The sequence below is a fragment of the Lepidochelys olivacea genome (assembly GCF_965140295.1).
Source record: "Lepidochelys olivacea isolate rLepOli2 genome assembly, chromosome: 2".
In the NCBI taxonomy this organism is placed as follows: domain Eukaryota; kingdom Metazoa; phylum Chordata; order Testudines; family Cheloniidae; genus Lepidochelys; species Lepidochelys olivacea.
The window spans coordinates 271,612,418-271,626,154 of record NC_140412.1 but is presented as its reverse complement, the minus strand read 5'-3'; the positions used below and the strand labels follow the sequence as shown (position 1 = coordinate 271,626,154).

Below are 13,737 nucleotides of genomic sequence, written 5' to 3'. Positions count from 1 at the left end.
CTGTGCCCAGTGCCGCCCACAGCCCCCCCAAACAGCTCCCCACCCACAGCGACACCCCAAACACCTCCTCCGCCCAGTACCACCTACGGCCCCCCCTTAACGCCTCCCCCACCCACAGCGACACCCCAAATTCCTCCTCCGCCCAGTACCACCTACGGCCCCCCCCTTAATGCCTCCCGCACCCACAGCGACACCCCAAATGCCTCCTCCGCCCAGTACCACCTATGGCCCCCCTTAACACCTCCCCCACCCACAGCGACACCCCAAATGCCTCCTCCACCCAGTACCACCTACGGCCCCCCCCTTAACGCCTCCCGCACCCACAGCGACACCCCAAATGCCTCCTCCGCCCAGTACCACCTATGGCCCCCCCTTAACGCCTCCCCCACCCACAGCGACACCCCAAATGCCTCCTCCGCCCAGTACCACCTACGGCCCCCCCCTTAACGCCTCCCGCACCCACAGCGACACCCCAAATGCCTCCTCCGCCCAGTACCACCTATGGCCCCCCTTAACACCTCTCCCACCCACAGCGACACCCCAAATGCCTCCTCCGCCCAGGGCCACCCACAGCCTCCCCCAAACCCTTTTCCCACCTATGGCCAACACCCCAAACGCCTCCTCCGCCCAGAACCACTCACGGCCCCCTTTAACTCCTCGCCCGCCCATGGTGACCCCCCCAAACACCTTCCCCGGCGCTGCTCACAGCCCCTCCCCAGCACCTCCACTGGCCGGCGCTACCCACAGCCCTGCCCCCCAACGCCTCCTCTGCCCAGCGCCACCCACAGCCGCCCCCAACGTCTCCCCGGTGCCACCCACAGCCCCCCAAACGCCTCCCTGAGCTGGTGTCACCCAGAGCCCCCCCAAATGCTTCCCCTGCCCACGGCAACACCCCAAGTGCCTCCTTTGCCCAGTGCCGCCCACAGCCTCCCCCAAATCCCTTCCCCCACCCACGGCCACCCCAGAAATGCCTCCCCTGGCGCGGCTCACGGACCCTCCCCAACACCTCCACTGGCCGGCGTCACCCACAGTCCCCCCGGCACTACCCCCAGGCCCCTCAAATGCCTCCCCCGCTCCCCCAAACACCTCCCCCGCCCGACTCTGCCCACAGCCCCCACCCCCAAATGCCTCCCCTGGACAATGCTGTTCACAATCCCCCCTCCCCCCCACACACAAACACCTCCCCACAGAAGCACAACCTCCACCCCCAGGAACACAACACACTCCTGCAGCTCTCCGCACCCCCCTCAGGCCTTCTCATGCCACCCCCCAGCCCCAGCCATGCTACCCAGCAGCTCCTGAGTCGGGAGGCAAGCCCCCAGGGGTGCCAGGTCGGGGCGGGGGAGGGAAAGAGTGGTGGGTCCAGCTGCATGCAACCCACAGTGCCAAGCAGCCTGAGGCACACAGCGAAAACACACAATGAGCTCCCAGGGCTGCCTCTCCCCTGCCATCCGCTGGGCCCAGGAGGCTGGCAGAGGCTGGAGCAAGGGGCAGCAAGGACTCCAGAAGCCGGATAGCAGGGCACAGCCTATGGTGCCTCTTGAGCTGTCTGGCTCCATTTCCATCCCCACTGAGCAGCTGCTCAGCCCGGCTCTGTCTGGATCAGGCAGCGAGTTTTCCCTGGCTGCCTGCGGGGTCCCATGAATGGATGGGCTGCACCCAGAGGAAAGCCAGCGTGCAATCAGGCCTCACTCGCTGCGGAAGCCCAGCAGGGAGAGGAGCTGAGCCGGGTTTATAAAGCCAGGATGCTGGCAGCAGAAGACGGTTGCAGTCACTCCCTGGGAGCATGGAGGTGCGCTAGGGGCTAGCAGAGGTGTCCACAGTTACTGCCTGAGAGGAAGGAGTTGGGAGGCTGGTGAACCCAGAGAGGGGGGAAGCCAGGAAGGTAGGAGAAGGCTCAGGGGAAAGCAGCATGGCAGGACAGTGCAGGCCGTGGCTTCTGTTCGGAGGGACCTTGAGCTGGAACCTATAGTAGAGGGCGGGCCTGGGTTCCCCTGCCAGCCACCGGGGATGTGGCAGGGGCCAGGCAGAGGACAGCGGCCTGCCCGGGACGGTTACATCCCCCGCTCCCCGTCCAGAAGGGGACACCAGGTAGCGACCTGGCCGGAGGGTCGAGGGACGAAGAGGAAACTGCAGTCCCGCAGTGAGAGGGGCTGCAGGGCCAGAGAGGATGGGTGAAGAGACTGCCAGAGGAGGGCACAATGCCTGGCAAAGCTAATCCCCAGAATGGCCAGGAGGAGGCGCCGTGTCTGCAGCCCCAGGAGCGTAGACACACACTACAGCGACTTGTGGCTAGAGTCACGCCACCTCCCCAGGCAACGGCGGTGTTCTTCCAGCCATCTAGCCGTCTCTCTACCGGCGCTTTAGGGCAGCACATCTGTGAATTTTTCACATCCCTGAGTGCCGGAGCTGAGCCCACCTAAGTTTTAAGTGCAGCCTAGACTTGAGCCTGTAGGGCCCCCGAGGTCAAGTGCAACCAGCTAAAGGAGTGAAAACCATCTACACTAGTTGCTCACCTATTTAGGCAAACAACCCTCAGCAAGGGGAGGAAGATGGGAGCCAGAGACTGTTCTGCAGACACAGATAGCAAGAAGGGCCTCCTAGATGGTGCTGGAGCCAAACCAAGAGGAGCACTCAGCACCTCACAGCATGGGAGGCCGGGAGAGAACTGGGAAACAAAAACAAGGCTGCAAAAAGGAGTCTGGGGACAAAGCTGGATCTAGCCCATAGTTGGCCCAAATGCCACTGCCTAACTGCATCTAGCATGCCAAAAACTCTGGACCCCCAACAGCACTGAAAAAACCTGGATCCAACACCTCTGGATTGCTAGATCAAGCCAACTTTGGGACCCAGTCCCACTGCCTAAACTCCATCAGAAAGACCCAACATCTGACACCTCCTGGGGCAGCCGTGAAACGACCATTGTAAAGCAGCCAACATGACACAGGACTGGCAGAAGTGCTCAGTAAATAGTTCTGTTCAGTGTCTGGGAAGAAGTTGGATGATTTACTCGCTGCTCACAACGATCAGGCAACACTTCTTATTTTACCTGGGCTGGGGAGGGTGTTAAACAGAAACTGCTGAAGCTAAACATCTTCAGATCTTCAGGCTCAGAGAACTCGGACCCAGGAGTGCTCAGTGCATTTGCGGAGGTGGTTTCTGAGCCATTAACGTAGATTTTTAACAAATCCTGGGACACCAGAGAAGTCCCAGAGGACTGGAAAAATGTGAACGTTGTGCCAATATGTGCAAGGGAAGGGCCCGGTGGCTATGGGCCGGAGAGCCTGACTCTGATACCAGGCAAAATCGTGAAAAGGCCAGTGTGGAGAGAAATCAGTTAAGAATTAAAGGACTGCAGCATAATTAATGCCAATCAACAGTGTTTTATGGAAAACAGGTCTCGTCAGACAAGCCTGATACTATTTTTGATGAGACCATGAGTTTCGTTGACAAAGTTAACTGTGCTGACATCATGCTTAGACCTCTGCAGGGAACTTGTCACCGTATGACATTCTGATTAAAAAATTACTACGATCTAAAATCAACATAGCTGATAAAAAATGGAGTAAAAACCGGTTACATGATAGATCACAAAAAGTAACTGTAAACAGTGAATCATCATCCAATGATGGTCTTTCTAGAGGTGTCCCACACAGATCAGCTTTTGGCCCAAATCCATTCAATATCTTTAACAATGATCTGGAAAAAATATAAAATGATGTTGGTAAAATCTGAAGAGGCCACAAAATTGGTGGAGTGGTAAATGATGGTTGGGGCAGGTCAGTTACACAAACCTATCTGTATCACCAGTGCAAGGTCATACATCTAGGAACAAAGACGACAGCCTAAAGGTACAGGGCACAGGAGTCTGTCTCCTGGAATGCAGCGACACTGAAAAGGACATATGGGTCATGGTGGAAATGGACAGAACATCCGTGCTCAGTGCGATCCTGTAGCTAAGACGGTGAATGCAATCCAGGGATAGAGACGCAAGGGAATATCAAGTCAGAGTACAAAGATGATACTGACTCCGCACAAGGCATTAGTGTCACCATGACTGGATACTGTGTCCAATTCTGGTGTCCACACTTCAAAAGGATGTTGACAAATTGGAAAGAGCCACAAGAATCATTCGAGGCCTGGAAAACCTGCCTTATCATGAGAGACTAAAGGAGCTCAATCTAGTTTATCTAAGTGATAAAGGAGTGACTTGATCATGGGGTTTACAAGTAACTACCTGGAGAAGAGATTTCCAATAGTCGAGAGCTCTTTGCTCTGTCAGAAAAAGGCAGAATGAGATCCAATGGCTGGAAGCTGAAGCGAGACACATTCAGACTAGGCACCAAACGTCTACAGGCAGGGATTTTACCATGGGAACAACTGACCTAGGGACGTAGTGAATTCTCCATCACTTGGAATCTGTAAATCAAAGCCGGATCTCTTTCTAATAGCTCAGCCAGACGTTATGGGCTTGACTCAGGAATCACTGGGCAAGATTCCCTATATCAGCTATGTAGGAGGTCATAATGGCCCCTGCTGGCTTTTTAAAATCTGACTCCTCCAGCCAAATCCTGCAAATATTTACTACAAACCAAAAATTCTACCATGTAAACAGAGGCCAAGTGTAACTGCCCCTGTTCTCCTTGAAAAGTCTGGATCCTGATGTGTCTGAATGCAACAGCATTGCAAACAAATTCATTGAGTACCGGTATCCTGCTACCCCTGCCAATTCTGGCCTCAAACCCCAAAACTGTACTGTTTAGAGAGACAACAAATGCAGCTGCTCCTAACCCACTATGCAAATCAGGACGCGACAAATCCCGGCACACGAGAAGGCAGGTATCGCTGTTGTGTTTTCCCAGGACTATTGAGCTAGGGTGCCCCAGATTCCAGATATATCCAGTGGAGTCTGCATTAGCTGGACTTGCTCTTTGTTTAGACTGTACAAATTGAGGGTTCAGGGCCAAAACTTTGCAAGCTCCATCTAGATCCAGGTTTTTGCAGCACGGCTGGGTTGGGACACATGGAGGTCCAGACATTTTTGGGGCAGTGGAAGCAGACAGACTTGCTCTGTATTGAGGCACTAGAAATTGTGAGGGTTGGAGAAGGAAGTGGGAGGGAGCAAGTGCTGGATGCAGGTTTTTGTGACACCACAGTGTGGCTTGCATCAGGGCTTCCTGTTCTGTGGCTGGACTTGTTCTCTGTTTTGATGATACAGAGTCGGGGCTGAACCAGGAAGCAGCTAGGGAGATCCAGCTTTCCCATTTCCTGGGAAATGGAGCAAAATCCCAATACTACACAGAAAAAGAGACAAGAAGATGAGGCGAGAGAGGAGGGAGGAGAAGGACAAAACCCAGGTGAGATGCAGCAGCCACATGTGAACCCAGGGGCAGAACCACCACAAATGGGGGGTCCACCCCCAAAGGGCTGGAGACCTCTGTGCTAGCACATCCCACTCATGCGCATGCTCGGTGCACACAATGCCCCAGCTCCCCACAGAGATCCCCAACCCCACATGCTCTCACACACTCTCCACAAATCCTGCATGTTCCCAATGGCCACACGCAGCCACATGCCTACCTACCCCGGGCCTCCCCTGGGGTTCTGCATCTTCTGAATCCTTTGCTAGCTCCTTTTCCCCAGTGTGAAGGTCACAAAAGGGAAGAGGCCGAGAGGGATGAACAGCAAGCCAGCCCACCATCTCCCGCGCGCTTCCCCGGCCCTGCGAGGCTGGCCCGCGTGACTGCCTCGGCGTCTTGTGCTCGGATTGGGGGGTGCGCCGGGAAAGCAGTGGCAGCAGCATGCAGTATGCAGTGTAATGAGGCAGGGAGCCGCGATGGCCCCCAAAGGACTCGTTCACTCCACAAATCTCCCTTCCACTCACTTTTCGCTAAGAATTTTAACACCAAACTTAATTGTAAAGTCGTGTATTGATTGGAAAATGCAAATGGCAATTTAAATGTAATCTCAGCTCCCAGCATGGTCCCAGATCCCAAGGAGGAGGAGTCCCCGGCTCTGGGCCCCGCTGAAGAAGCCAGCCCAACCAGAGCTGGCCCAGGGACCCCAGGCCCTCAGGGCTGACTATGTGACTGCACACTCAGCAGCAGCATCTGCATGAGGAAGGGGACGTGTGTTTGTTCCCAGGAACCACCAGCTGGGAACGGCAGCCTGCCAGCCCAGCTAGCCCAGTTCTCAGTGTCAAGCGTCCAGCCATAAAGATCCTCTCCTCACCCAGTGCGGGCCTGGGCCTGCCGAGATCATAGCATGGGCTCCAGGTGGGGAGCCGGAGCCTCACGTGCAGCAGCCCCCGCACCAGCAGGAGGCCGCGTCTGCCACCCAGGTCAGAGGAGAAGGGCTAGAGAAAGGAGGCTGGACTCCTTTGTCTCACACGGGGGCCACGGGAGTTGGGTGGATCCAGCTCTAGCGTCTACAACTGGAGTTTGGGAGAGAGAGACATCGGCTCACTAGCAGCATGTTCTGGGCGTGCTGTGATGGGCAAGGCTCAGCAGCTGCCACCAGCTTCCTGCGGGATAGTTCTGCTCCCCGGAACAGCAGCCTTCCCCACTGGTGCAAAAGCACCCCCCAAACTCACTCCTTCCGAGATTCTCTTAACCAGCCTCCTGTCTGAGCACGCAGCCCGCTCATGCAGGGCGCTGCAGCTCTGCCACCAAAGCTGGGGATGGATTAGCCACCGGCACTGCAGTCCTCTCCCCACGGGACCCAGAAAGGTCACTAGGCAGATTCAACGGAGAATAAGGGAGTAGCAGGATCTCCCCCACGTACTGGCCGTGCACGCTGGGCAGCGCTCTACCGGAGGCCACACACGCCCAGGCAGAAGGTCCCGCTTTCCAGCCACCTCACTTAGCCCATATCCATTCTCAGTCCCTCTGCCTCAGTGGGGGGGACTAGCACCCCCGCAGTTACACAGCCAGCCAGTCACACGAGCTGTGATGCTCTGGAGAGGTGGGGATCTGCCGAGGGGATAGGCACTGAGATCCCCGCTCCCCTCGGAAGGAACAACCCCAGGAGAGCTGGGCAGCGGTGACAAGGTTTGCACTTCTCGGTGACAGCTTCCGGAGCCCTGGCTGCTGTTCTGCATCTGGAATATTGGGCCCTCAAGACCTCTCTCTGCAGGGAGCCCTGAACCGGAGTGCGGGGCAAGACTTTATCCTTCCCACGCCCCTGCTGAGGTTGTGAGGCTCTAGCACCCCTCTCATAGAATCATAGAATCATAGAATATCAGGGTTGGAAGGGACCCCAGAAGGTCATCTAGTCCAACCCCCTGCTCAAAGCAGGACCAATTCCCAGTTAAATCATCCCAGCCAGGGCTTTGTCAAGCCTGACCTTAAAAACCTCTAAGGAAGGAGATTCTACCACCTCCCTAGGTAACGCATTCCAGTGTTTCACCACCCTCTTAGTGAAAAAGTTTTTCCTAATATCCAATCTAAACCTCCCCCACTGCAACTTGAGACCATTACTCCTCGTTCTGTCATCTGCTACCATTGAGAACAGTCTAGAGCCATCCTCTTTGGAACCCCCTTTCAGGTAGCTGAAAGCAGCTATCAAATCCCCCCTCATTCTTCTCTTCTGCAGGCTAAACAATCCCAGCTCCCTCAGCCTCTCCTCATAACTCATGTGTTCCAGTCCCCTAATCATTTTTGTTGCCCTTCGCTGGACTCTCTCCAATTTATCCACATCCTTCTTGAAGTGTGGGGCCCAAAACTGGACACAGTACTCCAGATGAGGCCTCACCAATGTCGAATAGAGGGGAACGATCACGTCCCTCGATCTGCTCGCTATGCCCCTACTTATACATCCCAAAATGCCATTGGCCTTCTTGGCAACAAAGGCACACTGCTGACTCATATCCAGCTTCTCGTCCACTGTCACCCCTAGGTCCTTTTCCGCAGAACTGCTGCCTAGCCATTCGGTCCCTAGTCTGTAGCTGTGCGGCAGGGTTACGGCCGGCTCCTCACCACGGACGCCCGGGAACGGATCTTAGCCTCTCTTCCTTTGGCACTAAACTCATTTGCCTTTGTATGGTTCTGGCCACATTCTCCTTGCTATCAGCAGCAGGGTGGTGAGTTCACAGTGCGGTCGTTTCTCCTGGGACAGGTCCCTGGAAAGGGGGTGTGGTTGGGGTAAAACCATATTCTACCATCTCCAGGGCCCACCAGTTCATCGGAATGCAACACCATGCAGAAATAAAATGGAACTGGTTCTCAGAGCCTCAGGGAAGGGGACCTGTATCAGCATCTGCTGGTCCCCACCTCTCTGCAGAGACCTCAGAAATGCTGCTTTCCAGGGGGTCGTGTCCTCTGCCTAGCAAGCCTCTGGCACCTGCCAGTGTTTGCCCTGGGAGAGCTGTCTCAAGTGAGCTCCTGTCTAGGGGCGGCACCTGGAGAAAGGATGGTCCAGTGGTTGGGGCTCTACTTGAGGACCAGAAGACCTGGGTTCAGATCCCTGTTGGGCCAGTTACTCCCAGGCCGGTCCTTCTGTGTCTGTGGGACAGTTCCCTGACGACCACTCTGGCCTGCCTAGAGTGAGGGCGAATGCAGCAAGCCTGTCAGAGTGTGAGGCACTCCACACTGACAGGGCCAGAGAAATAAGTAAAAAGTTCCTGCTGCCATCCCTCAGGCAGGCTGGGATCCTCTGAGCCTGGCTGCTGCCCAGGGCCTATCAAAGCCTCCCAGGGCTCTGCTGACACTACTCTGAAGAGACTGGAGCCAGCCCCATCAGAGGCAGCATGCCATGGGAGCAGAGCTAGCCTGGCCTGGCTGTGAAAGCTCAGGACAAGCTGTACCTGGCATGCTGGGGCAGCGCAGCCAAGCAGCTGCAGGGATCTGAGTCACCGCCCAAGAGTTCATGGTCAGAGACATGACCCAGGGACCCATCATTGCTCCGAGAGCTGGAGGCCTGGGAGAACCTCCAGGAAGGAACGGGACCTGCTGGAAGTGAAGGGAGGCCCTGATCCAAGCCATGGGTGTCGCCCTCCCCCGCTGAAGGGTCTGCGGGCACCTGAGCAGAGAGAGCTCTGTGTGCTCCTCGGACAAGGAGAGGACAGAGCTGGTGCACCCTGCTGGGCCTTTCAGCAGCGCAGCGAGACCACGGAGGCATCGCTTGCTCCTTGCTCTCGGGGCGGAAGTGGTGCAGGCCAAGTGTCCCCTGGGCTCACCTGTCAGGGCAGTTGGTACCGTGACATCCCAGAAACCCAAGCATATCCTGGTGCCACTGCGCAGGATCTGTCCAGCCAGCACTTCAAACTCCCACTCCCCATCGTACCTGAGCCTCCCTGACTGACCACATTCGACACTGCCTTTTGGCAACGAGAACAAGTCCCACAACGCTCCTTGGGCCAGGGACTGTCTGGGATACATTTGTACGGGGCCCCAGCCTCTATGTCCCACCAGAGTCACCAATTCTCATGGTTTTATTGTGGTTTCTGCAGTACTTGGTGCTTCTCCAAAAGCCCCAGCTCCTGGAGTCCAGTGAACATGGAGAATTGCAACTTTCCAAGGCCAGTCTTGGGGACCGAGTCATGAACAGAGTGAGGGTACCGCCTTGTCCCTACATGCTGTCTCTGCCCCGCACAGGGGTTCTGCCCAGCACTTCCCCCTGCCCCTCCCGCCTGGCAGCCTGTGCAGTTCCAGAGGCACAGCACATGAACCCAGCCACTAAGTGCCCACCCTGATTGGACACTGCTTCTAAAAGTTGGGGAGGAGGGGGCAGATTGGCTCTAGGAATAACTGGGGGGCAGGTCTCTGGCCTGCGTTACACCAGGGGTCAGACAGGATGGTCATGTGACCCTTCTTCCCGCCAGAGTTGGCGGCAACAAGGGCCAGGTTCCATATCTAGGGGTTCCTCTTCAACAATACAACCCAAAACCGTCTCTAGCCCCGACCCAGTAACCTGGGACAATTACACACCACCCCTGGCCGCCTCAAAGAGGCAAAACTTCCCTTCTCGCAAGCACAAAGGTCCCGGCTGGCCTTGGCATCTATGAACCTGTGGAAAGTGATGGTGCCAGGGGTGGCTGGGTCAATGTTCATCCCGCAGCAGATACCCCTGGAGAGGGGCTAGGAGAGACAGGGCCAGCACACAACCCCTGCAGTGGGGCCCGGGGATGCAGCCAGCCCCATAAGAGATGGAGAAAGGGGAGCAAGGGGAAGGGATGGCCAGATGCCCCCAGCTAACAGAAACAGGGGATTAAACAGCCCACAGCGACCTCAGGTCAAGCTCCAATTTGGTGAGGAGGAAAGGACTCAATGAGCAGGACCCACCCGAAGAAGGAGAGACGGGGGGCATGATCTGGGTGTGCATCTTATCTGTCCCCCTTCCTACCCAGAGCCCGAGCCACGCTGGCCTCCATGGCCTCCCTGCCTTCAACCTGCTGTACCACAGCTAGCCAGAGACCCCTCCCCATCGCCCCAGAGCCAGAGCCAGCCGCAGACCCCCTCCCCATTACCCCAGAGCCAGCCACAGACCCCCTCCCCATTACCCCAGAGCCAGCCACAGACCCCCTCCCCAACACCCCGGTGCCAGAACGTCCCTGCCTGCCCCTTCCCACGAGCGACCCAGACCTGGCCCAGTCTTAACACCAGAGCTGCCATGGAAACACAACGATACCTGGCCTCTCCCCTCCCCTTCGCTCGCTGCCCTGGGGCCCCATCCTCGTGACTGCACCAGAGATGCCCCTGGCCCTGCTCCCACCATCCGCCACCCCTGGACCCTGTCCCCAGCACCACAACCGGGGCTGCAGGACACAGAGGGGGCCGCAGGCTGGAGTCACTTCTCCCCCGCGACCCCCAAGGAAGGAGCAGAACCTGAGCTGCCCAGTGTGAATTGGCTCACTCTGGCCCTGCAGGCTCGCAGCTGGGCCCCGCCGGGCCACAGGGTGTGGCTCCCCAACAGGAGGCCAGCGCCTGCGTGTCCTCAGACAGCAAACCCGGGCCAGGAGCCAGGGCCAGGAGCCAGGGCCAGGGCCGGGGCCAGGAGCCAGGGCCGGGGCCAGGGCCGGGGCCAGGGGCCAGGAGCCAGGGCCAGGGGCCAGGGGCCAGGAGCCAGGGCCAGGGTGGTGCTCTGCTGCCCTCTGCTGGGGAGCACTGGTACCAGCGCGCGTATGGCAAACGTATAGCAAACGTATGGCGCGCGCACACGCATGGGGGGCTGCGCACACGCACACTCACACGCTGAAGGCAGAGCCGGTGACAGCGACACATGCATGGAAACACAATGAGCCTGAGACAGACACTGCCCCGCTCCCACTGGGACACCCGCGTGGCCTAGCCCAGCGTGCACCCATGGCATATGCTCCCCTTGCCACGCCCCGGCCCAGGCTGCGACGCCCTGCTGCCCTTCAGGAGGCCTGAGGACCCTTGCCCCAGCGGGCAGTGCTCTGGCATGGTTAGGGGGGCCGGGGAATCCGAACCTGCTTCATGGGAATGGCCCGCCCACTGCCGATACTGTCCGACTTGCACTCCGGCACCTTCCTCTCCCGCTCCGGGTCTGCGCCCTTTCGAGACTGGAAGAGAAGAGACACAGACGCATTAGACACAGGGGCAGGGGAAGAAGGAACACACAGCCCACTTTTCTCCCCGCTGGGCCAGCACACGCTCCCCAGGGCAGCCTCTTCCCCATCCCCTCTAAGGACGCTGCAATCAGCCTCAACTCCCATCCTGGCCTCCCCGGAGCCCACCTGCTCCCAAGCGTCCCACCCAGCCCCCCAAACATCTAACACCCTGCCCCAAAGCCGTTCTCCTCACAGCAAAGGGCTGCCCCTGATTCCTCACTCCCTCGGGGGCACACAGCACACGGTGACACAAACAGGAAGAGCATGGGATGTCGGTGGAGCATGGATGGAAGCAGGAGAGGCCAAGGCAGTGAAAGGAACTCACACTCCTACTAATCCAACAGATTTATTCTGTGAACACACTTGCACCATACAAAGTAGCACAGGTCACTGGGCAGAGAGACCAGCCCCTTACAAAAGAGCATGGACAATAACTATCTAGTATACATCTAGAGAGTCTAGAGCAGTATCGGATACTCCTTGAGGATGGCTGTGGTGAGAGCAAACTCCAGTAAATACAATATGAAATATACAGTCTGTGGAGCAGAACTCATTCAAGGTGCTTAAGACAGGAAAATATCAAGTCATACACGACACGGAGCACAATCAATACATTCAGAATCACAACAATGGCAGCAAAAGGGCAGCCACAACGTCTCTCCCTTGTGTCCTACGAGCTCCCTCAGGTGGGGAGCTCCCCATGTGCTTTGGATCAGAAAGAAACGTCTGCCCTGCGCGCCTGGGACACCAATCTGCTCGCTTTTGGGCCCAGGATAAAGCCAGGAGATCGAAAGAGAAGAAAAGAAAGAGACACAGATGGCTGCTCTGCCACGAGGAGGAGGAGGAGGAGGAGCAGGAGTCCATGCAGGCTGCAGGAAAACGCAGGAAGGAGGAAGGGGCCGGAGTGCGAGCAGCAGGTGCTAGCGGGCAGCAAAGCGTCCCTTGGCCCATCCGTCTCCGCTGGCTGCCGTTGCCCTGGTCCCGCTGGGTCTGCAGGTCTTTCCATCCCAGGAGGGTCGTCCGCCTGGCATCCCCGGAACATGGAAAGGGCCTAGACAGCATCCGGCAGGCCCAGAAATGTCCCAGCTTAGAGTGCACGTGCAGAGGCCGTCTCAGCGCTTCCTAGACTTTACATTGGGGGGGGGTTAAAAGGCTCCTGCGTGTCTCCGGGAGGGGAACCCATGCTGGCTGGAGGACGGGCGGGCGAGCCTCTAATCTTAGATCAATCCCAGTGCCCATCCCTTATCCGGCCCTGGAGAGGCAATGAAAAGTGAGAGAATTTGTACAGAGGTGCCGTGTGTAACCACCTGGATCTTCTAATTTGGAAGGAGTTGGAAAGGCCTTTTTGTAGATGAAAAGTTGGAAACAGTGGCACATATCTGCAAATATCGAAAGAATAAAGAGTTTGGCAAGTTATACTCAGAACACGGACATGAGTCTGTCAGCGGTGGGGACAGACAGGCCGGCCAGCCACGCAGCGGGCAGCCAGAGGCAGCAGCAGGCCGAGCTCCGGAGTTGCATTCCAGTGCTAGCCTGGGAGGCAGCCATCGCTGAGAACGGGAGTCAGTCTCCACCTGGTGGCCACACACCCGTCTGTCTGCACCTCACTCCCAGGGACGGGAGCACAGGAGAGGCCCCAGGCAGCAGGGCACTTACAGCCGGAGGGGAGGAGGCCTGCAGATGAAACTCCAGGGAACAAACTGCAGCTCGGAGCTGGGTGAGCTGCTCCCAGAGCAGGGCACTTCGTGTCTCTCCCCAATGCTAGCAACCTAGGCAAGGCCCTGCACACCCACCCAGAGGGGCCAGCTGACCCAGTGAGAGCAGGCCTTGCCGCTTCTCCCACACCGTGTACACAGGAATGGGACGGGGTGCTTGGCCACGCTAGTGGCCGGACAAACTGCTCTGCCCAGCCCAGCTGTGGGGGGAGGGAGGGAATCAGCACCTTCAAATCCTGCTGCTGCCACGGCCACCACCACCCTATGTGAATCATGTGCGTGCAGCCAGCAAGCCTGAGCCCCAGCATGAGTGAGCGAAGCCCCAGCACAAAGTCAAGTGAGCAAGAACCCCAGACTGAGCGAGCATGAACCCCACAGAGAGCAAGCGAGTGTGAGCCGCAGACTGAGTGAGCGTGAGCCCCACAGAGAAGATAAGCGAGCAGGAACCCCCTA

General features: G+C 57.5%; 1 protein-coding gene across 4 annotated transcripts in view; it reads right to left on the bottom strand.

Annotated features, from left to right (window-relative positions):
* The window catches only part of AGAP3 (ArfGAP with GTPase domain, ankyrin repeat and PH domain 3), a 237,126-nt gene that overhangs the window by 88,978 nt on the left and 134,411 nt on the right, over positions 1-13,737 (bottom strand). For 3 of the 4 annotated variants that reach the window (XM_084619178.1, XM_084619179.1, XM_084619177.1), the window contains exon 9: positions 11,429-11,521. In XM_084619178.1, coding sequence (XP_084475304.1) covers positions 11,429-11,521 — 93 coding nt within the window. Of the gene's footprint in view, positions 1-11,428; positions 11,522-11,899; positions 12,949-13,737 lie in introns of those variants that run through there. The other variant, XM_084619180.1, reaches the window with a different exon arrangement.